The sequence below is a fragment of the Harmonia axyridis genome, chromosome 7 (assembly GCF_914767665.1).
Source record: "Harmonia axyridis chromosome 7, icHarAxyr1.1, whole genome shotgun sequence".
Lineage (NCBI taxonomy): Eukaryota > Metazoa > Arthropoda > Insecta > Coleoptera > Coccinellidae > Harmonia > Harmonia axyridis.
Genome location: NC_059507.1, coordinates 4,621,251 through 4,648,411, shown reverse-complemented (window position 1 = coordinate 4,648,411; position 27,161 = coordinate 4,621,251). Strand labels below are relative to the sequence as shown.

The window sequence follows — 27,161 nt, the reverse complement described above, 5'->3', positions numbered from 1 at the left end:
AAGTACAAAAATCTTTTATTCCAAAATTTATAAAAAAAAGTCAAAAGCAAGAATACTTTTTTATTTATATTCTTTGTCTTCTGCATCAGGTATATGTGTAAGAAACATTAAATTTTTATCTTTAACATAATTCAAGAACAACTGTCTGTCGAAGAGAAATTCTCCATTTGGATCTTTTATCATCTTTCGGGCTCTTATAAGAAGTCTTCCCATTTTTTGAATACATTCGTTCTACAAAAATTACTTAAGCAAAAATTAATTTTTTTTAAATAAATACAAACCTGTTCTTTAAGATATTGTGATGTCAAAAAATCTACCAATTGATGATCATGATGTTTTTCGGCTTCCATGGTAAGGCAGTCAATTTTCTATAACAGAAAATCACTGTGAGGAAGTTTTTTTCAACAATTTTGGAAGAACCATCTATGAGTTAAAAGATACTTCCATTCTTGTTGATAAATGATTAGATTATAAAAGTTATTCACTTGGACAAACATTACAAATTTGATTGTTATTGCTTCCGAATCGAGGTCAAGAAATATTTGGGATGAAACATTTTTGGTCTTCGATTTCAGACCATTTCTGAATAACTTTGATTTAAATTTGTAATACCTCATTTTTACAATACTGTTGATAATACCTTACAAAAAACATCTTTTTTAGATGAAGGGTGCGAGTATAGCATGCGCAAATGTAAAATTTCCGGAAGCTCAATATTTTACATTCTGCTAGTAAGATTTTGATAAAATTTGGGATGAATATTCTGATTGATACAGAAAATGTTCTATCGGAAATTCAGCTTTTTTTCAAAAAAGGTGCGTGTTCTGCATAAAGGCAATTCTTCCTGGATAATAAATATATACCTCTTTAACTGATTCTTCAAGTTGAAGTCCTGCACAGAAAGCTTTATCTATAGTTCCCCAATCTTTTTCTGGAGCTTCAATTGCACATAAAATAACTTGCCCTCCTCGCATAAGTTGGTAATTCATGAAAACCACTGCGTGATCTATTTCCTCTAAATACATGTTGTAGAAAAAACCTTGGCATCCAGGCAAAGCAATATTAGTTCTACCGAAGAATACAGACATCGAAAGATACGTATAACTTGCAGTGAATTCTGTTAAAATTTGCTGATTTATAGCTTTTTCAATGTCTGGATGAAATTGATGTCTTCCTGTTTGATCCTGCTCTGAACTTGAAGAACAAGAGGAGTACTTTCCAGAAGGGAAAAAACTGAGATTTTGATTAAATCTACTGCCTATATTTTTGTTTTTCTGAATTTGTCCAGGTTTTTTAACAGGATTGGTTCGGTGATTAGTGAAGATGTCTCTGGAATTTTTACTTGAAAGAATCTTTCGAAATAGTCGCATACCCATAATTTTAAATTGGATACTTGTCAATTACATTAGGTCGATAATCATTTTGACAAAAACTGTCTAGTCAAATTTTGTTCTTTATACACAGAATAACAATTAAGGGAATGAGAAGTATTAATTGATAAATTTAATCTCTGGAAGAATTATATTAAAAAAAATTCATTTTGCTTACACACATATTCAATCAATATACATAAACATTGTACAAAGCAAGAATATTTCATTAACAAACATATCTCTCAAATTTCAGAAAAAAAAATTAAAACCTTATAATTTCCATTTATATACATATATATGATATATACATCACTCCAACAATTGCTTTATAAATATCTAAGTATATACAAGGCCTACAAAAAATAGAGACTTAAAATATCTGTCAAATAATTACAGAAAAAAACTTGTACAATGCACTATTCAGTCATTTTTTTTAAATAAATATACATATTCATGATTTTCCGTATATTTTTTAACTTTGTGTAGAATATTGCACAAATAAAACTTTTCATAATGAATACAAGATATTTATGCAGCGAATTATTATAGTACTGTGTCTTCAATAAAAAATAATTTGATTGACCTTTCTTTATACAGCTTGACTTGAGGAAATCTTGACCGAACTCTTCAAATATTTTCTGAATCCACCGTTATCACTTAAATAAATACTCTAAATTAAGTTTCTGTTAGCTAGGTGATTTACGTTGCTGCATTTTGCAACAACAAAATGAAGTAGATGATAGATCGATCATTGAATTAATGAAAGAGGCGAATGATACTTGAATCTAAAAAAATTTTTGGGAAATAAATTATTTTACTTTCATCAATTCGAAGATAATAAATTATTGAAAAAAATTTATACAGTAACTAAAATCAATAATTTTCATTCAGTTAAGACCATAGAAATCGAAAATTCAAATGATTATTGTTGCAAATGCTAATTTATAAAACAGACACATGTAAAAAAACAATTCCGTGCATAATTATTTGGAGCTAATAAAGTTAATAAGTTTTAAGAGGAGTCGGGCTAGAAATTTCCGGTTTCAATTTAACTTGGCCTAAACCTATCTGTATATGCTTCATATAAATCTCCACATGATTCTCAAATACCTCCTGACTCTTGGGGCTCAATTTTCTTTTAATTTGTTCCATGGTTCCTTGTAAAACTTGGAGTTCATAAGCATTTTGGTCGGAATCTGCTAAACTTTTCACTTGGAGCATTAGAGCCGTTAAATCTGTAATCAGATCGTAGATTTGCTCGTTTGCCATTGCTTTGTCGGTAGAACTGTTGTGTCTTTGCACTAATTCCATAGCATCTTCTCTACATTTTTCCCGTAAATGACTAGGTACTAGCATAGCCGCAACACTCGGTTCTGGAGCAATTTGATGACAATGACTTTGAATTTCATCCAAGTTAATTTGGAGATCATGATTTAATTTTTCTAAATCAGTTAAGACACTAGCATATTCCTTCTGAAAATCTTCTGAAATTTCAAGATCGTATAACTGTTGTTTTTCAGCTTTAGCATTCAACACGCCCAAAGCCTTAACCTTGGTTTTTTTAATATTGAGAATTTTTGTAACCAACACAATTTTTTCCAATAATTTGACAGGAAAACCACCAATTTTCAGATCATTCTGTGCTATTATAGGTTTTTCTAAAGTTGTTCCAGATAGCAATGGATCCTTTCTATTCCTTAAATTAATGTAGGTTGGCGTTTTACTACCTCCTGAAAAAGGTGACGCAGAATATCCATTTCTAGGCCGGAACTTATTCTGAAAACTTGAGAGCGATAAAGTATCTGGTGGTTCGTTAGATAAAACTTCATAATCTGGGACTGAGTGCGTTCCCAGACCCTGACGCTCAAAAGTAATTCTATAAGTATTATTAGAAGTATCTACCGCATCTATACTTCCTGTGAAAAGTCCATCTTGAGGTTTCCTCAACCTAGCAGTAACTTTGGTTCCTATTACAAGCTGCATTGGAATCTCTGATGGCAAATCTTTAAAACCAGCTAAATCTGTTGCTTTACGTTGTTGCAGCGCTCTAATTTTTTTTCGTTTTTTCTCTAATTCTAATCTTTCTTCATTGAAAAAGGCTTGAGAACACCTTCGAGGTTTTCCCATCATTCTTCTTATTTTAGTCCACTCTACTCTTGTCAGAAACCTAGTTTTCAATTCAGGAAAAGACTCCTTGAGGCAAATGCTAAAATCATTTTCCCCAGAAAACAAACAATTATCTATGTCACTATAAAACCATTCATAACATACCCACTTATGAGCTTTAGGGAGCTTTAGTAGATTTCGTAACCGAAGACCAATTTTCTGTCCGATTTTTTTGTCAGGACTTTGTAAAGATGGTAAAGGAGTATTGCTTACATATTTTTCTTTTACCTTCTTAGGAGTTTTCACACTTTCCTTGTATTGTTTAGCAGGAGTTACACTTTTGGATTTCTTATGTGCAGATGAAACTTTCTGCTTCTTCGCAGATGGTACACGATGATGAGGAGTGTTCACTAATTCATCATCATAGAAAAGTTTGTTCTTCTTTCGAATTCTAGCAGGCATACCTCTGGCATTTAGAACTTGTTTAGGTGTAGTTACAACAGATTTGGGAGGCTGAACTGTTCCTACACGTTGTAAACCAAGAGCCGCAGGTCCCAGTATAGGTTCATCTCTTTCTTCTTCATCCATATTCTCATTGTTTGAATCATCATCATCCAATATTTCTTCCTTTACTTTGAAATAGTCGTTCATTTTTAAAAATTCTTGATCTCAGTGGGCCATAACAAACTCCTAAAACTGAATGTAAAACATAATTATAAAAAATCACATTAAACTAATTATATACTTAGATTATAAATGCGATGTACTTAAATGTAAGAAAAAAGCTATAATATGCACATTCAACACTTCAAATTTGAATTTGGTAACATCATATATTCAAATTTCAAACCAATAGAGGCCATCGTGAATATTGTCGTTCACTGTACAAATAGTTCATTGAATTACATAAAACAATAATGAAACTTACTGTTTCTACTAGAATTGGTATGAAAATCCACAGGAATCTTTAGAATGAGAAAGAGAAATTTCGAAATTGTATATACATTAATTACTTTCGAGTTGGTCAGCCATATTTGATAGTAGAAGTGGGGGGATAATACGAAATACAAAATGCGCGCCACACTCAATTTTTCTTTAGGAGCACCTCAAATATCGCCTGCTATTTTCCATCTATTTTTCGAAAATTACTCCATTACTAAAATTCATAGGAACAATTCTGAACATCTTTCAATAAACGTTATTGGTCTATTTTTAAATTTTCATTTTTGCTGAGAATTTTTTTGCGCATGTCTCAGGTAGCCTATTCAATGAACAGTTGAATACGAAATCGATTAAAATAATTTGAATTTTATTTCAATGAAAATGTTGAAGAAAATTATTTTAGTTTCAATGTTATTGCATACAAGCACACAAAATGTTTTACCGAGCGGTAATTTTGAAAATTGTAGAGAAAGAAATCGTTTAATAACTAGTGAAAAAGGTGACCTCTATGCTTTAGTTGATGCAACTGTTGGAGAAAAAGTAATCATGCAATGCCATTATTGGTACGTACTACAAATTCAAATTGAAATGAATTAATTGCATAACTTCTTGATTTTTTGAAAATTATCTTTAATTTTTTGAAAAATCAGGATTGACATAACTGGTATTTATTTGGGTAGAAAATAGAAATCATTTCAGCTTGAAAATTAAAAATTTCTAGTAAAGAAATGGATGATACAAGACCGAAAGTTTGGTATAATATGAATGTTTTGGGAGTATCTGAGCCTAAAGAAGTAGTAGTGACTATGCAAAATGATATCTCTAACAATAGAATACAATTAACCTCTGATCATAGTCTGATTATTTTTAATTTCACAAACAATGATACAGGAGTATATTATTGTATTGGAGTAGAAGAAATAGATATCATGGAAAAAATCAATTACCTAGTTGATCGTGAGTAGAATGTTCACCCTGAATTTTTTATAATCGAATAAATGAATAAGTTCCTATTCATCTACGTTTTTTCCAATTGATAATAAGTACATACCAGTTTAACTATAAATCATTCAAAGCATCGAGACAAAATTTAAACCACAATATATATTCGAAATGTTTTCAGCCGAATAATAGAAGTTTATTGTTGGTTTTTGAATACGATTTTTTAAATCGATCACAAAAATTTGAACTTAACCTAATGTTGTACTTCAAATTGTTTGTCCAAGCTTGTCATGAACCATAGAGTTTTATTCCTCAATGGGACATAAGGGGTGTGTTCAGAAATTGTTATCTCTGGGTTTGTTTTGATTGATTCTAACTGATTCCAAATAAGTACTTTAGAAACTTACTCTGTACAGTATTACTGAAATATATCGATATTATATATTGGAAGATTAGGATTAGAACACGAATTCAGTAAATTTCCATTTTCTTTTAGTTGTGGAACAATTCAATGTTTCTAACGTTGAATCGGGGAATCTCACCGACTGGCTGAAATATCATGAAGATAACATGTATCCTATCAATTACTTGTTCAAAGACTCTCTCAGCCCAGAATACGCTTATCTCCGAGAAAAATTAAAAATATCTTTAGAACTTAAAACTGACTGGGATTTGTGGGGCCCTTGCGAAGTATGTGGAAGATCTAAGGGAATAAAGAGTCGAAGAGGTCGATGCCGTATCAAAATCGAGCAAATTCAGATAAGCGAAGATTACAAACTGTTTACACAAGACGAGAATTATTTAGTTAAGGCTTTCGAAATTTCTTGCAGATCTATGGTTATAAAAAGGCTAGTACCTACAATTTTCAATTCCACTGTAATCATACCCGATTTCATTGAAAATCAGGAGTGTGAGGGCATTTGTAATCCTGGTAAATTGATTATTTTTATTTTTCAGTATCCAAAATCACGATTTTATTAGTTCTTTACCTTTTTCCATTTTTCAAATATTACATTTTTCTTAAGATGCTTTAGGAGAGAATGCTGGCTGGAAAACTGGAAAAACAAAAAATTTCAAATACAGAAAAACTGTTGTTATGTCAGAGGGAGATCACCTGATATTAATATGCCCTGAGTAAGCAAAAAATAGAACTCGCATCGCTCTATTACCATTTTGTTTTCTTGATCATTTCAAAACTACAGACTTCGTCGAAAAAAATTATTGCATTTAGTAAGTATAACTTTTATTTTCAGATCTACACTGGATAATGAGATCATATGGAAGAAAAATGGTAAGTTATTAAAAAAAGGAATGTCTGTCAAACCGGAAAAGCCAAATGAAGAACCTAGAATCTTAGTGGATACTTTCAGTACTTTGTATTTGGTAGAAGTAAAACATACAGAAGAAGGAAATTACACTTGCCTTGTAGATGGAATACAAATGCAGCAAGTTATTGTATTCGTCGTTTCGAAATCTAAAATTTTGACGAAATGTAAGGCTTAATTTAGGATTTTTATGAACCTATCTAAATTATTATTTTTAGTGTTTCTCAGGCATTTGGCCTATTTAGGATTTGTGCTGTCTCTAACTTTAACTTGTTATGTGGGTGGTCTTGTTGTAACTTGTAAAAGGCGGCATGTCTTCAAAACATATAAGATGTTGAAAGAGGAGGCAAGAAAGTTGGGTAAAGAAGAAGATAGCGAGGAAGAAGATTAATAGTGATTATATTTGCAAATAAATTGTTATTGTTCGAAGAATACATTCCACATTCTCATTTTGTACCTAAATCCCTCTAACCCAAAGTTATTTATCAGTTATTAATGGTTTCACCATGGGCTAATGCACTACTGTCCTTTCGATAATAACGAGATAACCGAGATAAGATAACACAACACTCAATTGATTGTGAACAAAGAAGTAATATCTTTGATTGTTAACATAGAAGTTTTATGAATTATATTATTCATTTGGATTAATATAAATAGTATAAATTTTATAATTTAGCGAATCAGCCTGTTTTTATCGTATGCTTCAATGTAAAATAATGATGAATACATATACATTAATTTTAAACAGTAAAAGAAACTATTCGAAAATGAAAATGACTTTTCTAATTGATGCATAGAACATCTATGACTCTCATTATACAAAAAAGTGCGGCAACGCCGCTTTAGCAGGGCATTTCCTTGCTCAGGGGTGGATTCCACATAATTGAGGTATAATTTGTCGAATTTATTAGTGATCATTGAACCTTGAATATCTTTGATTTCTAAAATGATTGAATATTCTAAAAGTGCCTTTGTATTATCTCTACTTAGAAACCACTATAAGAAATATAATTATAATTGAAAATACTTTTGATTGAAAAATTTTATTTAAATATAAAATTCAGTCTAGTTGTCGATAACATGAGAATAAATAAAAGTAGATAATTGTTAATAACGATCGAACTAGTAGAGTTGCACAAATCCCCTCTGCAAAAACACATTAATACATTCCTATAATTCCACTTTGTGTAAGCACATCTATCTTCACTGTCAGATGGGCCCCTTTGGAGGCAAAGTCTCTGTGTTGCAATTCCATATTCTGAAAAAATAAACATACCTTCATATCATTTCAATTAACATTAACCGAAGGGTTTTCCAAGAAGGAGTTTCATTTTGAAAAGCCCGCTATCTGAAGCTGTCATATTTTGGCTTTTGACAGGTAAAAACTACGTCATTACTAAAAATGGAACGACGCATGCTTCAACAATGCAATGAAATTTGCTACAAAATGGTGAAAATTTTGTAATCAAAAATTCGCAAAAGTAAAGCACTTTTGGACTTTTCTTTGAGGGTCACGTGAGAGATAAGGTCTATGAAATTCGCGAAGTTATCAAGGACATACAGCCTCAAATGTGCGAATTAGTAATGGAAAATTTTTTCAAAAGATTTTGAAATTTACCTTCTTCTTTCAAAGCTTGATTTTCAGTCTCGAGAATTTTACCACACCATCCTGATGCGCAAGGAACTGCCTTTACACCCCTCACTGTTATTTCAACGGTACCATTTACCGTAAATTTGTCCTTACAGGTTCCTAATTCTCCTCTGGAACGACACACAAAACATCTTTTGAATGCACCTGGAAAAAAAGGATTTACAGAAAAATATTTTTCGAAGTAAGAGGTAAACGCCAGAAATTTTGATTTCATTATTTCTATGCGTGTATTACAATAAAAAAACACTACAAACTGATAATGTTGAAGTTTATTTTTTCCTCTTTCAACGCAAAATATCTCAACTCGTGGCAAAAAAAATTATCAATATAGAAAAATAGATATTAGATGAAAAAAACCAGAGTTTTATATACAGTGTGTTCCTAAATTGGAGGAACAAAGGAAATGAGAGATTCCTTCGGTAATTTTAAGAAAAAGAATCCTATAAACATTGGCCCGCAAACTCATTGTTCTGGAGATACAGGGTGTTTCTTGTAGACCTACTTTTTTGTGATGGTTATACCAGTTTATCAAATCTTTATTGATCTTCGCTGGAGATTGGGTAAATAAGTACCAAAATTTATAATTAATTCATTCATCATAGCTAGTTTACTAACTGGATAATACCTAATTTGGATTTTCCTGAGGATTATCTACTAGAGAATTGTATGAATTTTTTCCTCGAAATCGGTAGCAGACACAAAGTGTAGTACACTGTATCAAAGTTTCTTTTTTTTATTTTTTAAACCTCCGGTAGTCAACCAAAAAAAAGTTCTGAAAGAAATAAGCGGGCACTGCTCCAGAAAAAATGTTGAAAACCTTAAATTGAATATCTATGCCAAATTCAAGTTAATTATCTTGTGAACGAAAGATGTTACAAAAAAAAACTTGAAAAGAACTTTGACGTATCTCGGAAACAAAGCATTCGCAGGGTCATGTTTATAGGATTTTTTTTCTTAAAATAACCCAAGGAATCTGTCATTTTCGTTCGTACCTCAAATTTAAGAACACCCTGTGTACACATCTAAAGGAATACGATTTCATTTTAGACAGAAATATTCCAGGACTGTTTGGTCTTTCTGAAAGGTTCTATGACCCGCTCACTCGCCCGATTTAACCCCGCTTGACTATTTTTTAGAGCTACCTTGATAATGAGGTGGTTGAACATCGATCTAGAAACCTTGAGGCATTCATTATTTCCTGAACAGATGATTCGAAATTTTCTTATTTTTAATTCTTAATTTTTAACACTTCACTCAAAAGTTCTGGCCGTAAACATTTATTCATCTACATAGATATATTAGATCAGGCAAAAATCTACCAATCTATCTGCATAGAGGAAGATATTAGGCTGAAATATTGAAGTAAAAAAATAGCAACCTTCAAAATATTTTAATTATTTCTTCATGCTGAAACACAAGGAAATATGGTAGTTAACACAAGAATCTTGAGGAATTTTCATTCGATTAAGTTCCTGGATGTTTTTTGTTGTCAAAAATTCCATCAGATGGAAAATAAAAAATTTTCTTCAAATATTTCGATGAATCTCAGTAATTCCAACGTTCGATTAAGCAAGAAACCTTTGTCTGAAGGAGGAATCCATCGAAGACAATCATTTATCGATCATTGTAGGTACTCACCGTTGCTCAAACCAGGAAAAATAACAAGAAACACAATTAACAAAATAGTTTCTCCACACTTTATGTACATGTTCTTGAAACTTGGATAAATATGGTTGATTTTAAAATAGGTAGGTATGTCAGACTTTCGTCATGATGTTTGCAGCGCATTGACTCGAGAACTCTGATACTTTCTCTTTCTCGTTATTCATACGTACGTCCGTTGTTGGTGGCATTGTCGTGAATAAGCCGTGAATTTAAAGACTATCAACTTCTTTTGATGGAATGGACGAGCACAGATTGAAATCATTCGATTCTGTGGTGAGGAAGGTATCACCTACATGATTTGAAAATACAAACTCTCCAGAGCGTAGTTTTGGGTTCTTGATTTGGCAAGAATTCCGAGTAAAGATACATATTCGTTGAATGCATCTTGAAATTATGAGTAATTTTAGATGGATCTGTTATTCTTCGTAAAGAAGGTATGCATATTTCCCATTTCGTCAATATAGGATTTTTTGTTAAAATGACACATCGTCTTTCAAGACTTCCGTTAGCTTGTGAAGAATTGGAAGAAAGATTTGAAAGAAGCTTTCATCTAAAAAATTAATGATTCATTAGTTACCTACTTCTTAAATGCTAATCGTAATCGTTTTCTGAATCGTAGATATCTTTGACGAATTTGGAAAATTTTCCATTGTCCAAATTCATTCTTGTTGTTATAATTCGGTTTATTAAAATTGCCACTCAACACTGGAGAAAATAAGCGAAATCAATCCTTTTTCAATCGGTAACAAAAAAGAAAAACGAAGGCCTGTACACTTCACTCTGTCTGAAAAAAAAACATTTTTAAGCGCTCCTTCCACGAACTGATCATTTAGTCACGAATTTTGAACCAGGGATGGTCTCAAACGATAAGGTTCGTCTCAACGAATTCATCCTCAAATTCGATCGAATCTATATTGTGACTGAAAGTGTCTTTTTTTATATTCCCTTCGAAATTTCACTGATTCTTTAATATTATCATCATTTAACATTTAAGATTCTTCCTTGATAACTCTTAAAGTAGGATTAATTTTAGGTATAGTGTTTGCTTAAGTAAGCCCCTCCCCAATTTTTGTAAGTAGAATCGACTGAAATAATAAAAAATATAAGTTCTTATTTGAAAATCTTGAGTTTTGATGAATTTGAGTTGTCCATGTTCATGATCTTCTTATAAACACCCTGTACATTTTTGGTCCAAACCGTAAGTAGTCTTATAACACTACGTATTTGCAGAATCGAAAAAGAAAAAAAATTTTTCGAAAAAAACTTTTTCTACCGAAAAATTCAAAAAATGTGAGTCCTCATAATTTTTTCATAAGAATCCCATTAACTCATGAACCGTTGAGTTTTTACCCAAGGTAAGGCATATTGCCGAAATTGTCGTCAAAAAAGCTATCTAATGATGCAATAATATACTAGGTGCACCATTTGAAATAAGGAAGTAGTAGTCTGTTTCCGGTATAACCGGAAGTTGTAGAGATCTGAAAATATTTTACTGAGAAAGATCATTGTCTCAAACCCTAATATGCAAATTTTCAGCACAAAATTGTGATTAGTTTTTCATGAACGTCTAATAAGCCATCCCGGTGAATCACCCTGTATAGTAGGCGGTTTTTCAGAGTTGTATAATGTTGTAACAAAATGAATTTTGGTGGTACCATTCCAGAATCCAGAGTTTGTATAGGATGAAATAAAACGATACCTGTTTTGTATTTATTTCATCATTAAACATCTAATTTGAACCTCCCTATATATGTGCAAAAATAAATTAGAACTTGTAGAAAAAAAATTCAAATTTTAATTTCAATACAATAACTTTGGATTTCATTGACCAATTATCGTTAAATTTTTGATAAGATAGTATATTTAAAAAATCTATACTTACCTCTCAGTTTTTCATCATCTCAGTAATTTTTTTGACTAAATGAAAAGTTCTTGTAGAACTTTTCATATAGGATATAGGAATAAATAAATAATCATTTGGAATTCAAATATCCATATAATTATTATGGAAAAATTTAATCAATAGTTATTTACAGACAAGACAGTAGATTATCAATATAAAACATCAAATAGCTACTCAGATAAAAAAATCATTCTAAATACAAAGATAACTTTTATAAGATCAAAGAGAATTATATAAACTAATGAAAATACAATTTCATTGATGAGAGTTATAAAAATATATCAGAATCAAATCTTCTCACTAAGAAGACTTTGCTGACAACAGGAAGTGAGTCTATTTCAATTGTTTTATTTTATCATAGCAAATACTATGAAAAAACTAATTGAATATTCTTTCAATGAAAAGACACATCATTTATATCTACTATACGAAGAAAAAATATTAGAAAATGTGAACGAGAAAAAATGGCACTAAGGTTTTTCTTTTTTAATAATTCTGATACATAATATAAGTAGATCTATTTTGGGTGTCACAAAACTTTATTTTTATGATCAAATTATTTCCGTATTTTTTTTTTTTTTAGTTCACATGCGTATTCATCGTAGTTTTCAAAATAAAATCAACGAGTTTTTTGACCATTACATGAAAATTATTCAGTATTTCAGACTTTTCGTCAAAACGTGTTTTCTAAATATGAAAATCAATTGGATCGATCGTACCCTTTGAAGAAGGCAGAAGTGTGCCTCAAAGAGCCCAATTTGTTTCTTGACAATCCGTTGAGTCTCCTTTTCTCCTCATTATACAAAAGTGCCCTATCGTGGGGAATATCACTGAAGAACAATTCCTTACTGTATAAAACAATTGCTGCCCTCTTTGCATCGAGTCCTTGAAGAAGGTACGGATCAGAATATTCTGAAAAAAAAATTTAAAGCATTTGTAAATAACACTGACCATTTTGATTGGAGTACTTTTACTGGAAGATCACATAACTGTATATAGGTTTACAACATAGAATAATAAACATAGATAGAGCGATTATACGCAATTTTTACATGTCCCCAACATTGTTAGATTACGTTGTCGGATTGTGATATATTTTCAAATCCACAATTTTACTATATCGTTATGAATATATTTTATATTGAATGAAATATATTTATTTAAGTGATTCCCGATTAAATATGCAAAATTGAATATTTGGAATCCGATATTTTTCCTAATTGTCGAATTTATAATAAGCAGAATATTTATTATTTTCTGTGTCTACCTGCTGAAATCCAAGGTATGGCAACTTTTGCTCTCCTAGTGTCATCGGTTGTTTCACGTCGTTTGGCGCGCTTGAAGTTTGTTTTCTGAATTTCTGGTATATGTAGGTATTTATTTCAATATATTTCGAGTTAATATGAAACGTTGATTCACTATGGGGCATAAGAAGTGCGTTCTTTGTGGAGAAACTCGCGAATTGAGTGAAATATCGTATCACTGATATGTTTTTATTTCCGATTCCGAGCGCTTCATGTCAAATTTGATAGTTCATGTTGGGGACAAAATTTGCTTACTGAAAATGACATATTTTCCCTCTATCTAAGTATATTTATTACTCTGAGGTTACAGGGAAAATTTGGTTTCTTGGGTAGAAAGCACTGCTCTAGCGATCTAAATTTTTTTCAGCGCTGCGGTGTTGCCGCTTTTATCAAAAAGTACTAACAACTTCGATATTTCAAATACGCTGTAAACATCAGTAGACATTTTTTTCAATATTCTTCATGAGTTTTTCTTTGGTTCTAATGATTTGATCAGCTTAAAATATTGCACGAAGCTTGGAAATGTTATTTTATATCAGGTACATTCAAATTTTTTTTCGTAAGGGAAAAGACTGCTTGAAAAATTACGGAAACGCAAAATTCGATAAAAAGTTAGCATTTTCTTGAACTTTAGATATATAAGGAAAATATGTTGGAGTGAATAACTCTAAAAAAATTCTAGGTCTTTCCGTCCGAGAGTTACCGTATTTACGGACGGACATTATTGCATTTGAGGATGGAATCTTCGTCAGTTAGTCGAACCTAATCTTTATGAGATCATATCCAGCTGAAAATCCAAAAATTACAGATATTGTAACGAAATTATTGATCAATTGCTTAATATGGATTAAAAGTAGGTAAATTAATGTAAATCCGTAACTTTTTAAAGAAATTTCCTTGACGTTCAATATTATAATTAAACTGAGGATATTGCTAATTCAAGAGAAACTATATCACATTAACATCTATTTATTATCTGCCTATTATTCATTTACATCAATTTTATAGCCTACATCTTGAGTAACAAAACATTAGCAAATGTTATTCTTCTTTTTAATTATACTTTAGTTTAGAGTAAAAACCATCATTTACTTTCAAACGCTCTTTGTAAAGATTTCATTTCTAGATTAATTTTCCCATAAGTTCATTATGAATATGATCGTTGTGGGCTTTGAAATATTTTTAATGATTTTCACTAATATTGGCAACCATTCTTTATGAAAAAATGTTGAAATTGACAATCATGAACTGTACTCATTCAGCCATTTCAAAGGCCACTACGATCTTAAAATCATTCAAAAAGAATCTACATGAAGGATTTTCCAATTAGAGGTTTCATTTTGAATAGCCCGCTATCTGTAGCTGTCATTTTTGACATTTGACAAGTAAAAACAAGGCCATTTCTAAAAATGAAAGATACACGCATCAACAACGCAATGAGATATTATAAATTCACTACAGAAATGGGGAAAAACTTCCAATTTACAATTAATTCCATTAATTTCTCTTAGAATATACTCTTTTTTTTCAATATCAAAATGAAACCTGTAACTAAAAAACCCTTTTTAACTGCAACTATCTTACCTTTAAATTCCCCCAAGAAGGATTCGAAGTGGCCATGATTCTCTGATCCCCCAGAGAATGACGGATCTGTCAAGACGATCCCATGGTTCCAAGGACCATCAGCTAGAGAATTCCAGAATTGTATGGTTTCTTGAAAAGACACAGGGGTATCCGATGAAATATGGAGGGGCTTATATTCGAGATCAAAGGGTGTCAAAAAAGTATCAATGGATCTCTTTTTATCACGTTTGTTTGTTTCAACAGGCAACAAATAAGCAACTTGAAGTATTGTCGATATGATGGCCAAATGAGTGAGTATCTGAAAAAAGGTGAAAAATATATAGGGTGGTCCATTTCAAATATCTAAGAAGGAAAGATCTGACAACAATTCAAATGCCACCACAGTATCGGCCATACCACAAGATCCTTGCACACCAAAATCTATAAAAATCTGTTTTCGAGGGGCGTTCCATATTCAAAACTCACTCTGTATATATGAATTAAGTAACTGCAGTAATTGGATAATTTGAATAAGTAATATGCGATTCACCTGTTTGTCAATAAGTATGACATTAAAGAAGAACACATTCAGTGAAAGTACCAGAAGACTATAAGTTCATTTCATGTTGACTAGATCGATAAAGCTAGGTTCACAAGTGAATTTAATTACGTTGAAATCATGGCAATTTATTATGTCACTTTTAATCTGCACATCAATCGGTTACATATCACAAAAATTATTAGCTATACTTGTATACTTATTTCTTCAGTCTTTTATTAATTCAATAATATTTACTTTTCTAATATTTTTCGACAAATTATGTGATATTGTAATGTGAGATAGTATCTTTGTTTTTGTTGCGTTTGCACACAGGAGCAATTTGGCACGTTAGGCAACAAGGCTCTACGTAGCGTAACAGGGCAGCATACAAGTGTGAACCCGGCTTTACTGTTCTACTGATAATAGGATCTAGGAAGTTACAGATGAGAACGATGTCATGATTTCTTGGATGATGCGATAGGTAAATAAAGATGATATTTCATGTACAGATGAAAGTGAATGCAAGATTCTATTGTATACAACTAGAAGGAAGTGAAAGATTTAGGTTGTGATGGTATCGTTCTTGTGCAGTGAAACGTCTCTGAACATCGATAACCTGATTACTCAATAATCCCAGTATCAAATGGAACATCGAGTTGATATTGACATTTGATAACAGCCAACTTTTAACTAGATTAATTTTTTCCTCATTCACAATTTTCACTGTTATACGAAATTGTAGGTAGTACCAAAAAATTCGAGAAAACTGCTTTTAAGTGCTCATTCATTAAAAGTGCATTAGTTTGCGAATTGTGACATTTTTGTTGTAAATTTAATAATTTCAATGCGTTTTTGAAGTGTGTATTGTTCCATTTTCAGTAATGACGTAACTTTTACTTGTCAAATGTCAAAAGATGACAGCTTCAAAAGTGACAGCTGCCCAGACAGTGAGCTCTTCAAATAAAGCATCTTATTAGAAAACCCTGTTTTTCAATTGTCTTGAATTTTACTTCCTCTAAAGTATATCAGTATTTCTTTCTCTTTACATTGAGAGTAGAATACGAATCCTCAATGTCTTCATTTCTGGGAATTTTCTTATAAAGTTCACAAAAACAATCAGGAGGTAATGTACTTAATTTTTTGTTTTTCAATTGATTCGAAAAGCCAATTTTTTGTTGCAAAATACCTTCTTCATAGTTGATTTCAAAACAATAAGAGATAATGTGAACTGTTCATGAAACACACATGAGCTTCAAATTAAATGTTGACACAATCGAAAAAACGTATATGAGTCTAGAAACAAATGAGCATTTCATGATACATAGGTACACTCTCATTATACGATTCGGATACTTTCGTGTATTGCTTTTTTAATGTGATCTACTTGAGAACGAGAGCAGATTTTGAAATCTTCCTCTAATGCAATGTTTCTTTTGCAGTTGAAGATTTCAAAATAAAATCTCGTGATTCACTGAAACACATTGTTGTTGCAAGATGAAATGATGGTCCAAGGTGATACATGTTTTCAATGGTCTCAGTTCTTGTAGAAAGCGTAGTGTTATATATCCTGATTGAAATGAGTCAAATTGAATAGGTATAACTGTACTGCTACTGTTCAAACTGAATACTGTAACATGTTGCCATAAATGTTACTAGTGTAGTGTATAATTATAAATATATAAATATAAATATGTTCAATAACTTTTTATAAATCTCGGAAATTATTCAAATATGCCTCTGCTAAGCACTAACTAATTTTTATATTGCAGACATTTTCAAATAAACCAATGGTACAAACTACGTCCAGTACTTCCTGTGATATTATTGGTCGAAAAATGTATTTGCGTAAGGGGTCAACCAATGGAAAGCCCAATATGAATTTTTAAATTAATCAGAAGTTGAAACAAGTTTTATAATTTCCATGTTTACTACCAATAAACTAATTCGAACTCATTTCAAATTCATCTTAAGACAATGGTGGAATTGAAAAAAAAAACTGGTACGCCACTGATATATTCCAAACTAATAATCGTTTTCAAATTCCTCGCTCAATTTGAGACAAAAAATCTGTCGTGCATTTTTTCATATGGGATTGCATGAGATTTTTAAACGAAGGATTCACAAATCAATTTTTTCGAATTAAATATCTCAGTGGCGTATCTACCATTTTTTCTTATTTTCTTAAAAAAAAAGAGATCGCATTACCGGTATACGCCCCAATGATGAATTATTATGTGCACGTCAATAAATGCATATTTATTACACACCCAATTTCATTCGAATATATTGACCAGTTTCAGAGCAATAAAAAAACAGTCTGTGACGAGGAATTCAAAGCATTTGCGAGGAAAAATTATATAGCAAATTCCCTTTTTTTAAAGCAGAATAGCGACCTAAAAGTTTTTCTAACTTATTCTCGAACACCCTGTATATGTATACCCTAATACCATTCTGTGGTCTCCAAAGGAGCAATAAATTACTAGCGCTCAAAGTATTCATAGCTTTTCTAGAATTTTTAAACAGAAAAAATATTCATATCTTCTTTAGATCTACTGAAATAAACAAGAGTCGTATCAAAAATTGTTGTAAAAATAAAATAATTATTATGGTATCGTACGTTAATGTCTCTATTATCGTTATCATCATCAAAATAATAGTAGTAATCGTAAAAACGCTAGATAATTCCAATTAAAAATGCAGCAATCTTTTTTGTTCAATCTTAATTGTTAACTGAATAGTGGAAAATACAAAATGAAAATTATGGTATCAATCAATCCCTTATCTATTTTATTGATAACTGATGATATTTAGAAAAACTTACCATAATGTGGCCTTCCAACTAAAGATTTGCAATACCACTATAGCAATGTATCAATTGAGAGAACTGTTTTAAATCCGCAACTGATCCCGCAAATAATATTTCTCTGATACTAATGATGCCTTTCTTGAGAAAGAAATATGCGGCAATATCATCTCCCTCTTTGCCATTGTTGACGATAGCCTTTGCAGTGTGAAATGCTGTGTACATTTAAGTCTTGATCAGCGTCCATCAATATACAGAGTAATTCACTAGTAAACGAACAAATGAAAACTATGCGGGTATATAGATGAGGACATCGAGCTGATTCTAAAATAACCCCATATGGATATTTCAAGTCAACCAATTTCATTTCTTTCGATAAATAATAATAAGACGATAAAGATGAATAAGACGTTTAACTGCTAATGAAATGTTGGCTTTGGTTTTAGAATGAGAATTGTTGGAAAAATTCAACAATCTTTCGTAATTTTTACTAGACGATTCTTCCTGAGATCTTTTATTATGGTCAGTTCTACCCCCAGAGAGAAAAAGACTTACCTTTCAGAACAGTATAACTCTATAAAAAAATTTAAAAAGCTGTGACTTATTGGTTTCAGGAGCTTTTGAGCGTTCGTTTATTAATTCGCCAATTACGTCTTTGGAGATCTCTTGAAATTCGCCTATACATTTACAGTTTACAGGCAAAATTTCTACCCGATAGGATCTGCAGCTATCACTGAAATATTTGTTATTTCCTTTCCGATATTCTTTTTGAATTTTCTATGGTTTTGACGGTCAGCTTGAAATTTTTATATTCTGTCTACACCCAGAATCTTCGTCGGTTTTTTTTTGAGAATGAAATATCGGGTAATTTTTGTTCGATATTCTTGTCTTCTTTCTCTGGCAACACAATCAACTTGAAATTTTGCATGAAGCTCAAAAGTTTTTAGATTTATCCGTTCAAAAATTACAACCGTCCACAGAACTGTCATCATTATGAAATGATAGCGCTCAGTGAATCTTACTGTCTGAAATAATACGAAAAGTTTTGCCCGTCTTTGTTCTGATTTTCCCTAGTGTTTAAAAGCTTCTCCCCCGTCCCCAAACAATATTTGAAAATCTGAACAGATTGGTGTCCCTTCAAAAATTCAATTTAACGCGTTTTTGACAAATTACTATTAGTCTATGATCACTACCCGGATATTCTTTCTCTATGATTACTCAATTACAATTTCTTTCCATAAGTTTCTGTATCAACTTCTATTCTTTGAATTAGAAAAGAGTCAAACAGGGAGGGAAATTCAACACAGAAAGAAATCTTATTAATGTGTGAAAGTTAATCTTATGTTAAAAGAGATAACAAAACTCAAACTTGTATAGTTTTATTGAAACATTATGAAACAGTTTAATACCATCCCATTACCATTAAAATCAATTGACAATGAATAACTATTAATTGAATGCATATATATTGACTATGAGTATAAGGTAACAACTCTTACAATCTTACAAATTAAAATCTGTATATATAGGTGTTAACCCTTTTATTAATTTGATCAACAACATTCTTATTACGAATATTGCATATATTCACCAACAATATTAATCTCTGATATTAGTCAGAGCTATAAGCTTATTGAAATCATTTCTGAAAATTTCATGATACATAAATAATCTAGTAAGAGAGCTCATTTTGTCTGTGATGCGTATTTAAATATGGCAACTATTCTATATTCAAGAAGAGCTGTGCAGTTGTTGGTCAAACATAAAAGTACCCAACCCTTCACCAACACGTTTCAAATTGGTAACGTGATCTGCTATTTCCTTGATAGCATCAACCTGCTCTTGGAGGTAGTGATTTTCTAAGAAATCACATAAATTAACATCCATATGTCCTGAAGCAACGCTATGTAGATTGAGGAGACTCTGCAACACAAATGATTCAAAGTTTTTCATTGCCTTTTGAATAATTCTCAGTTTGGTCAAATGACAGTGAACGCCGAACGGTGTAATTTCAAGTTTATTGTTGCCAAATTGTGCAAAAGCTCCCTTCAACTCACTCTTTTTTGCTCTCTTAATAGAAAATATTAACTTGGGCTATTTTGGTAATGTAAATATTGTAAGTAATCTTCTTTTGGTAAATATTGTTGTGATTATATATAAATAACCAAGTAATTAAGAGCTGAGAAAGATCTTTACTTTTTCAAATATATTATTTGCATTTCAATGTGAACCCCTCACCTAATGACAACTCAAAATAATTAACATAATCACTTAAAAAAATATATTTGAATTGCTCTGATTTACAAAAAATTGAATATTACACTATTTAATTTTAAAATAAATTAGTTATCTTCCATTAATCGTTATTTCAATAACATTACGGGATGAAAATATTAATTTCCCAATCTGTCACCCATTCAAACAATTGAAATTGGCTTCAAGGTCATTTGACTAAAGTGAATTTCTGTATATACACATAATTTGAGAAACTTAGAAATATAAAAGATTTTTTCCTAAATTTTTACAGAATATCTTATGCTATTGATCACGTTACCTATACGATTACTTCAATTCAACTTTTATATTTTTCTGTATCTCATCATTCAAAACAATACTTGTCAAAGGGAAGGAATTTTTTACATTCCATTTTTCCACACAAACATTCAATACTTTGGCCAACACTTTGATTATCTTCAATCACAGTATCTCCATAATTGAAAGATAATTCTTCACCTATATTTATCTTCTCTTTTGCAAATATACACAATTTTGGAAAATTATTATGTATCCTCACAATAATCAATTCACAATTGGGTTCACAGCTATGATTGATGTATCTCCCAATATTTCCACTCTCTGTAGGATCTATAATAGTTCTATATATATTTTCTCCAAATTTCTCATTTATGCAAAATATGTAGTTCATTGAATATTTTGACATGTAAACGGGATACAAACGTTTAGCCATATCAGATGTTATTATTCTACCTGCGTATTCACATACAAATGAGCCTGAAGGAATTAAATGATTTGTAATCAAACCTAAGCCTTTTTTACAAAATTTTTTTATCTTTAAGCCACTTCTAGGTCCACACTGAACTAGCTTGTTTCCACACAATTTGATTGCACAATTACAATTTCTATTACATTCATAAATAGGTTTTCCACTAGTATTAATATCCATTCTATAAGATTCCAAACATTCTTGGTTTCTGAATATATATTTTATACCACTTCTTTGCAAGCATGAACAATTATCATATAAACAATTAGATTCGCAAGAACATCCTTCAAATTCATATACGGACGAATATAAATCAGAACAAATTATAGATTCTGGTGAATATTCGATTTTTGAATCCATATGCTCATAGGAATCTTGGAAATTCATCATTTTGATTGATATTTAATTTAAATTTTAATTCTTGAATTATCAAAAATATTATTACTGGGACAATTTATGGTTAGAATTATTAGACCTACTTTCAGTCTATGGTTATGTAGGTTATAGAGATATGGATTCCAACTACCTTTTGCTTGTTTGTTTTTTCCTTTTGTTTTCGATTCTGAAATACAAATAAACAAATTGAAATCCATGAAATTTGATTATCCTACTGCGCATAGAGGATAAAAATTTAGTGTTAGTGTTCTGTCGTGTCAACCACAGATTGTAATCTGTGGTGTCAACAGAAGATTTGATGTTTATGTATATTTATCACAACATAAATAAAGTTCTCGCGAAGAAACTAGATATCCTAGATTTGTGAAAATACGAATAGAAGATATCGGAATCGTAGGCATATAGGATGCCACCAAAATTAAAATTTTCGGAAGGAGAGAGAGTACTTTGTTTTCATGGCCCTCTGATATATGAAGCAAAATGTTTGAAATCTACGATAACGAAAGACAAGCAAGTGAAATACTTTATTCATTATGCTGGATGGAATAAAAATTGGGACGAATGGGTTCCTGAAAGTAGGGTGTTGAAATATAACGAAGCTAATGTGTCCCGTCAGAAAGAAGTACAGAAGGCACATGCTGCTCAACCTAATAAAACCAAGAAAACTAAAAAACAAAAGACTGAATTATCAAAGGAAGGGGATTCTAGAGCAAGTACCCCTAATAATGAAGTATCTACAAAAGGTGGTAAGACAAAATTCAATAGTGGACCATCGAATAGTGGTCAAGAATCCAGCTCAGATGCTCCAAAAAAGAAAAGAGGGAGACCAGATTCTACCGTAGAATCAGAAGAACAGTTTCTGAGTAAAGTTGAAATCAAGATAAAAATTCCAGATGAGCTGAAACCTTGGTTGGTTGATGACTGGGATGCAATTACAAGATTGAAAAAACTGGTGCAACTCCCCGCTAAGTTAACTGTAAATCAAATCCTTGAAAATTATCTAACATTCAAAAAAAGTTCGAAAACGAATAATGCTAGTAAAGAGTCTGCTTGCCTGGAAATTGTTAAAGGTATCAAAGAATATTTCAATGTTATGTTAGGGACACAACTTTTATACAAATTTGAAAGACCACAATATGCTGAAATTTTGCAAAATCATCCTAAAACTCCAGTATCTGAAGTTTATGGAGCTGAACACTTGTTGAGGTTATTTGTAAAATTAGGAGCTATGTTGGCTTATACTCCTTTGGATGAGAAGAGCATCCAATTATTGTTAACGAGTATTCAAGATTTTCTTAAATATCTTATTAAAAACAGTGCACAATTTTTCAGTATGCAGCACTATGTAAATGCAACTCCAGAATATCATAGAAAAGCTCTTTAATATTGTTATTGATTTAGCTTTCCTTAGTAAAGATAGTTGTTGAATTTGAATTTATGAAAATAAGGCAAATAATTCATAATTATGTTCCTTAAGTTACAAATTATTATTTTGGATTATAATTGCTTCCATAGAATATTATAAATGAAAATGTTCAGTTTTTGTCATATGTATCATTATGTCAATAAAATTTTATTAGAAAATATTGACAATTACATTGTATTACTTCGATTTTTTATACGATATTAAGAGGTAGTTATTGTGTAATATATTATCAAAAGTGTTGTAAGTAAGTTGTAGAATAAATCATAATAAAATATGTATGATACCTAAACAACGATTTAGTTTTTTAAGGATCCATCGAACCTATCAGAACTTACCTCATTCACCCTTTTCTCCAATTCGAGAGCAGCATGCATTGCTTCCTGTGCTGTGCCCCATTCCTGCTTTTCAGGAACCGATATTTCACTAAAGACAACATGGCCCCCCCTCTTATTCATGTATTCAATAAGTTTCCAAGCATGATCTGTTTCTTCTTTGCTGCTCTCTTTGAAATACTTGCTGAAACCTGGCAAAGCAACATCATCTCTATCGAAGTAAGCGGCCTTGAAAAAATAAAAAACAGTAATCATTCCCCTTTTTGGTCTGTACATAGTATCTCTGGAACTAGTGAAGTTTACCTTTTTTGTGAATAAATAAAATATTCTTCAATATATCAACTAAATTGGAGGTACAAAGAAAAATTACAGATTCCTCAGATCATTTTAAGAAAAAAAGGCCTTTAAACATGGGTTCGCTAAAGCTTTTTTTTCGAGATACAGGGTGTTAAGTTTGATTTTTCCAAAATTTTTTCTCATGACAGTTATTCAAAGGATATTTAATTTAAATTTTGATTCGAATTTTAAGATTTCATCATGTAATATGCTAATTTTGAATGCAAATATACAGGATGTTTTTCTGGAACGGTGTCCGCTTTTCTTTTTTCCAGAATTTTTTCTTTGTGGAGCACTGGTACTTTAGAAACATGATATTTTGGTGGTTTATTGTAGTTTCGCTGTATTTGCTACCGATTTCAGAAAAAAATTTCTCTAGTAATCTAAATTATTATGAAGATCCATTTAGTAAGCTGTGATGGATAAATTAATTTTGGTACTTTTACCCTATCTGAAGCGAAGATTTGATAAACTGGTATAATCATCACAAAAAAGTAGGACTACAAGAAACACCTTGTATCTTGAAAACTAAACGTTCGCGGGCCCAAGTTCATAGGATTTTTTTACGAGGAATCTCTCATTCTCCTTTTACCTTCAGTTTAGGAACAGCCCATATACAAGGTGAGTCTTTGACTAGTGCATATATTTGAACAGTAGATTATTGAGGTCAATAATTGTTCCGATTCGGTCTAGAAAAGATTTTAAATGAGCTATGCCATCCCTGAAAATTTGCACACTAAAATTTTTCCAAATATGATAGTCCCCATATATATTCATGTTTATGCGAAATGAGTGATAACAGATATCAAGGAAAATTTGTGGGTATTATCAATATTTTCCTCATGTATCATCCAGTTAGTACATTCCAGGAATAGAACAAATGATTAAATACGGCATAGTATGGTGGATGCGCAAAGTGTAAACAATAAATTAACAAGTGTCGCAATCAAAAATGATTCATAGTGATAAATAATTTGAAAATTCAAGGCGAAGGTTTTTCTTTCTTAATTGAAATCAATCGACACAATTGAGAAACAAAAGCACATAATCAGGTTTATATAAGGATTCAATTTGAATCAGATGTTGTAACATCTTCGAATTTTTTTCATTTAATACTTATAATGAACAATCAGAAATATTATTAACTTCGGTATGAACTTACTCAACTTTGTTACGACTTATTTTATAAATATGATGAATCTCACAGGACATTGTCCTTGATACAAATTATATTCATTAGCCATAATAATAATAGCGATATAGTTGACAAAACAATAAAACCTAAGCGAAAAAGTTATTGTTATTCAATTACTGCTATTTTCGTTGCAGATTTTCAGATGATAACATAAAAAATAGATATAGATGAAAAAATTTTGAAAAAACCGCTAATGTTCAACAAAAAAATGAATCGATAATATTATTTGTTGTTAAATGTTATTCACGAGTTCAAGGCTTTATGCAAATAGTTTTTTTGGAAGGTGCAACGAAGCATCTGAAATTAAGAGGTGATTAAACAACCCAAAACCAATTTATTTTTAGATACGATAAAATATATCCTGTTGTTTCCCATTCATGAAATAATATGCGAGTCATTAGCAGAGGCAGCTCGGTGAATTTAAAAATCAATAATCGATTCAAATAACCTAAAATTACGTATTCAGTTGGAAACAATAATTTTTTATTTGGTTTTTTAAATTACACTCATACTTAATTACAATTTCGTACAAAAACCATTTTTTTATCGCTTACTCACCAGTGAGACATACGTATAACTGGCAAAAAATTCCATATTAATTTGTTTATTGATGGCATCTTCACAATCTTTGTGAAAATTTTGACGAACTTGAGAATTGTGAGACATGTTGAAAACTACTCTTGACTTATACACCTTGAAACTAAATCTCAATACGTATTATTTCACCAAAGTATTTCTTTAAATTGGCGAACAACACTCCTCTTTATTTACCCTTTAACGAACAGTAGGCAACACACAAAACAGTATCTTTGAATCAGTCGAAAATGGGAATTTTAGCTACAATATTTATGTATTAAAGGTTGCAGCTAGATTCTTAGATCAGAAAAGGCATTGTATAAAGATATATTTCTCATACAAAAAAATGAATATTAAATAATTAATAGGTACCCTAGACATATTAGGATTATAAGACGATGATTAATATTAAATGTTTCATTACATGATATAATGTTATAATACACTGCGCAAAAAAATTAACGCACATTATGGAAATCTCAAATTTATTCTACAACTGAAGGTGTTCTCAATGATAATTATTTTTATCAGAATTATCAGGAATAAAAAAAGATGAGATTATCAGATTTTGAATGTATTGGCTCCTTTCTGAAATCAGTTGTTCTCGATCAATTCTAGTGATCAATAGTTTTTCTTTCGTTTGATTTTCTACACTTGATCGCTATGCAACGCGAAACACGCAATTTGATCCAAGAGGAATGTGCCCAAGCGGTAGTTTTGCGAGAAGACACAAAGAATACACACAAGAATTGCAGAAAGGTTTGGAGTTTCCCATACAAGTGTGTCCAGAATGTTGCAGCGATTCAGGGAGACAGGTATGAATGTCCGAAGACCAGGACAGGGTAGACCACGGGTAACAACTGCCATTCAAGAACGTTACTTGAGAGTTTCTTCGTTGAGACAACGGTTTCCAACCGCTCGCCTCCTTCAAAATCAGCTTGAGCAAACTCATGGGGTGCAAATTAGCACTCAGACAATAAGAAATCGCCTCAGAGAATATGATTAAAGGCCTCGTGTCGCGGCAAGAGGCCCAGCTCTTACCCCAGCCCATCGAAGGGCGCGTTTGGATTTTGCGAGAGAGCATGTCCATTGTGAAGAGGCTGATTGGGAAAGAGTTCTCTTCACAGATGAGTCTAGATTCTGCCTCTACCATTGTGATCGACGTTCTCTTGTATACAGACGTCCACATGAAAGATATGCTCAGTGCAATTTCCTGAATACTACTGGTTTCGGGGGAGGATCGATTATGGTATGGGATGGAATATCTTTGACTGCTCGCACAGACCTAGTGGTCGTTGATAATGGAGCTATAAATGCTGATAGGTATATAAGGAACATTCTTGAAGAGCATGTAGTGCCATTTGCCCCATACATTGGTGAAAATTTCATTTTTATGGACGATAATGCCAGACCCCATCGTGCGCGCATCGTTCAGGAGTACCTTGAAGAGGTTGAAGTCTCTCGAATGGAGTGGCCAGCAAGAAGTCCAGATCTCAATCCGATTGAGCAGGTTTGGGACAACCTCAATAGAAGGCTGAGAAGTTCAGAAAATCATCCAGCTACTCCTAATGACTTAGGAATCCAACTCAGAGAAATCTGGGAAGGATTAGATCAGAACATTTTAAGATCACTCATTTTGAGTATGAACCGTCGTTGCCGAGCTGTAATTAACGCAAGGGGTGGAAATACGAAGTATTAAATCACTTATCAGCATTCCAGTATTTTGAAAATTGTTTATTTCTCTTCTTTCGCATAAGATTCGGTGAAATCCTGAA

At 31.5% G+C, this 27,161-nt stretch overlaps 7 protein-coding genes across 11 annotated transcripts; 2 read left to right on the top strand and 5 right to left on the bottom strand.

Annotated features, from left to right (window-relative positions):
- Positions 1–46: 46 nt before the first annotated feature.
- Positions 47–1,437, bottom strand: LOC123684280 (ferritin-like). Its single transcript, XM_045623467.1, has 3 exons — positions 864–1,437; positions 282–368; positions 47–231 (listed from the first exon to the last, which is right to left on the bottom strand). The coding sequence occupies exons 1-3, from the start codon at positions 1,374–1,376 to the stop codon at positions 61–63; spliced, it is 771 nt and encodes a 256-aa protein (XP_045479423.1). The 5' UTR covers positions 1,377–1,437; the 3' UTR covers positions 47–60.
- Positions 1,438–1,502: 65 nt separating this feature from the next.
- Positions 1,503–5,639, bottom strand: LOC123684278 (protein lin-9 homolog). 3 transcript variants are annotated; one of them, XM_045623464.1, is made up of 2 exons: positions 5,369–5,639; positions 1,503–4,175 (listed from the first exon to the last, which is right to left on the bottom strand). In XM_045623464.1, the coding sequence occupies exon 2, from the start codon at positions 4,128–4,130 to the stop codon at positions 2,376–2,378; it is 1,755 nt and encodes a 584-aa protein (XP_045479420.1). In that variant the 5' UTR covers positions 4,131–4,175; positions 5,369–5,639; the 3' UTR covers positions 1,503–2,375. The 3 variants fall into 3 exon arrangements, with proteins under 3 accessions (XP_045479420.1, XP_045479419.1, XP_045479418.1); XM_045623463.1 differs by having other exon boundaries at positions 5,473–5,639; XM_045623462.1 differs by lacking the exon at positions 5,369–5,639 and adding an exon at positions 4,408–4,551.
- On the top strand, positions 4,673–7,122 carry LOC123684279. The gene is made up of 6 exons (XM_045623465.1): positions 4,673–4,984; positions 5,143–5,378; positions 5,860–6,294; positions 6,389–6,497; positions 6,617–6,855; positions 6,907–7,122. Exons 1-6 carry the CDS (start codon positions 4,797–4,799, stop codon positions 7,077–7,079), a joined length of 1,380 nt encoding a protein of 459 aa, XP_045479421.1. The 5' UTR covers positions 4,673–4,796; the 3' UTR covers positions 7,080–7,122.
- Positions 7,123–7,718: 596 nt separating this feature from the next.
- Positions 7,719–10,196, bottom strand: LOC123684195. The gene is made up of 3 exons (XM_045623361.1): positions 9,981–10,196; positions 8,310–8,486; positions 7,719–7,949 (listed from the first exon to the last, which is right to left on the bottom strand). The coding sequence occupies exons 1-3, from the start codon at positions 10,048–10,050 to the stop codon at positions 7,735–7,737; spliced, it is 462 nt and encodes a 153-aa protein (XP_045479317.1). The 5' UTR covers positions 10,051–10,196; the 3' UTR covers positions 7,719–7,734.
- A 2,191-nt stretch (positions 10,197–12,387) lies between these two features.
- LOC123684190 lies at positions 12,388–18,852 on the bottom strand. The gene is made up of 4 exons (XM_045623357.1): positions 18,677–18,852; positions 18,140–18,336; positions 14,799–15,096; positions 12,388–12,822 (listed from the first exon to the last, which is right to left on the bottom strand). Exons 2-4 carry the CDS (start codon positions 18,140–18,142, stop codon positions 12,611–12,613), a joined length of 513 nt encoding a protein of 170 aa, XP_045479313.1. The 5' UTR covers positions 18,143–18,336; positions 18,677–18,852; the 3' UTR covers positions 12,388–12,610.
- Positions 18,853–19,484: 632 nt separating this feature from the next.
- LOC123684200 (soma ferritin-like) lies at positions 19,485–25,597 on the bottom strand. Of its 3 annotated transcripts, XM_045623367.1 has the most exons (4): positions 25,369–25,597; positions 23,283–23,507; positions 21,652–21,687; positions 19,485–20,044 (listed from the first exon to the last, which is right to left on the bottom strand). In XM_045623367.1, exons 1-4 carry the CDS (start codon positions 25,474–25,476, stop codon positions 19,853–19,855), a joined length of 561 nt encoding a protein of 186 aa, XP_045479323.1. In that variant the 5' UTR covers positions 25,477–25,597; the 3' UTR covers positions 19,485–19,852. The 3 variants fall into 3 exon arrangements, with proteins under 3 accessions (XP_045479323.1, XP_045479324.1, XP_045479321.1); XM_045623368.1 differs by lacking the exon at positions 21,652–21,687 and having other exon boundaries at positions 25,369–25,592; XM_045623365.1 differs by lacking the exons at positions 21,652–21,687; positions 23,283–23,507; positions 25,369–25,597 and adding an exon at positions 20,676–21,638 and having other exon boundaries at positions 19,824–20,044.
- On the top strand, positions 21,784–23,239 carry LOC123684199 (mortality factor 4-like protein 1). The gene has a single exon (XM_045623364.1). The coding sequence runs from the start codon at positions 21,928–21,930 to the stop codon at positions 22,903–22,905; it is 978 nt and encodes a 325-aa protein (XP_045479320.1). The 5' UTR covers positions 21,784–21,927; the 3' UTR covers positions 22,906–23,239.
- Positions 25,598–27,161: the final 1,564 nt, after the last annotated feature.

What these genes read in the sequence shown, in the direction of transcription:
- LOC123684279 (XM_045623465.1), top strand. Translation starts at nt 4,797, where the DNA reads ATGAAAATGTTGAAGAAAATTATTTTAGTTTCAATGTTATTGCATACA. An exon ending in AATCAATTACCTAGTTGATC is followed by an intron (nt 5,379 to 5,859) that starts GTGAGTAGAATG and finishes ATTTTCTTTTAG; the next exon opens with TTGTGGAACAATTCAATGTT. An exon ending in ATCTAAAATTTTGACGAAAT is followed by an intron (nt 6,856 to 6,906) that starts GTAAGGCTTAAT and finishes TATTATTTTTAG; the next exon opens with TGTTTCTCAGGCATTTGGCC.
- LOC123684200 (XM_045623365.1), bottom strand. Translation starts at nt 21,515, where the DNA reads ATGATGAATTTCCAAGATTCCTATGAGCATATGGATTCAAAAATCGAA.
- LOC123684280 (XM_045623467.1), bottom strand. Translation starts at nt 1,376, where the DNA reads ATGGGTATGCGACTATTTCGAAAGATTCTTTCAAGTAAAAATTCCAGA. An exon ending in TTGAAGAATCAGTTAAAGAG is followed by an intron (nt 369 to 863) that starts GTATATATTTAT and finishes TTTCTGTTATAG; the next exon opens with AAAATTGACTGCCTTACCAT. An exon ending in CACAATATCTTAAAGAACAG is followed by an intron (nt 232 to 281) that starts GTTTGTATTTAT and finishes TAATTTTTGTAG; the next exon opens with AACGAATGTATTCAAAAAAT.
- LOC123684199 (XM_045623364.1), top strand. Translation starts at nt 21,928, where the DNA reads ATGCCACCAAAATTAAAATTTTCGGAAGGAGAGAGAGTACTTTGTTTT.
- LOC123684195 (XM_045623361.1), bottom strand. Translation starts at nt 10,050, where the DNA reads ATGTACATAAAGTGTGGAGAAACTATTTTGTTAATTGTGTTTCTTGTT. An exon ending in TTTTCCTGGTTTGAGCAACG is followed by an intron (nt 8,487 to 9,980) that starts GTGAGTACCTAC and finishes CTTTTTTTCCAG; the next exon opens with GTGCATTCAAAAGATGTTTT. An exon ending in TCAAGCTTTGAAAGAAGAAG is followed by an intron (nt 7,950 to 8,309) that starts GTAAATTTCAAA and finishes TTATTTTTTCAG; the next exon opens with AATATGGAATTGCAACACAG.
- LOC123684278 (XM_045623464.1), bottom strand. Translation starts at nt 4,130, where the DNA reads ATGAACGACTATTTCAAAGTAAAGGAAGAAATATTGGATGATGATGAT.
- LOC123684190 (XM_045623357.1), bottom strand. An exon ending in CTTCTTGGGGGAATTTAAAG is followed by an intron (nt 12,823 to 14,798) that starts GTAAGATAGTTG and finishes TTTTTTTTTCAG; the next exon opens with AATATTCTGATCCGTACCTT.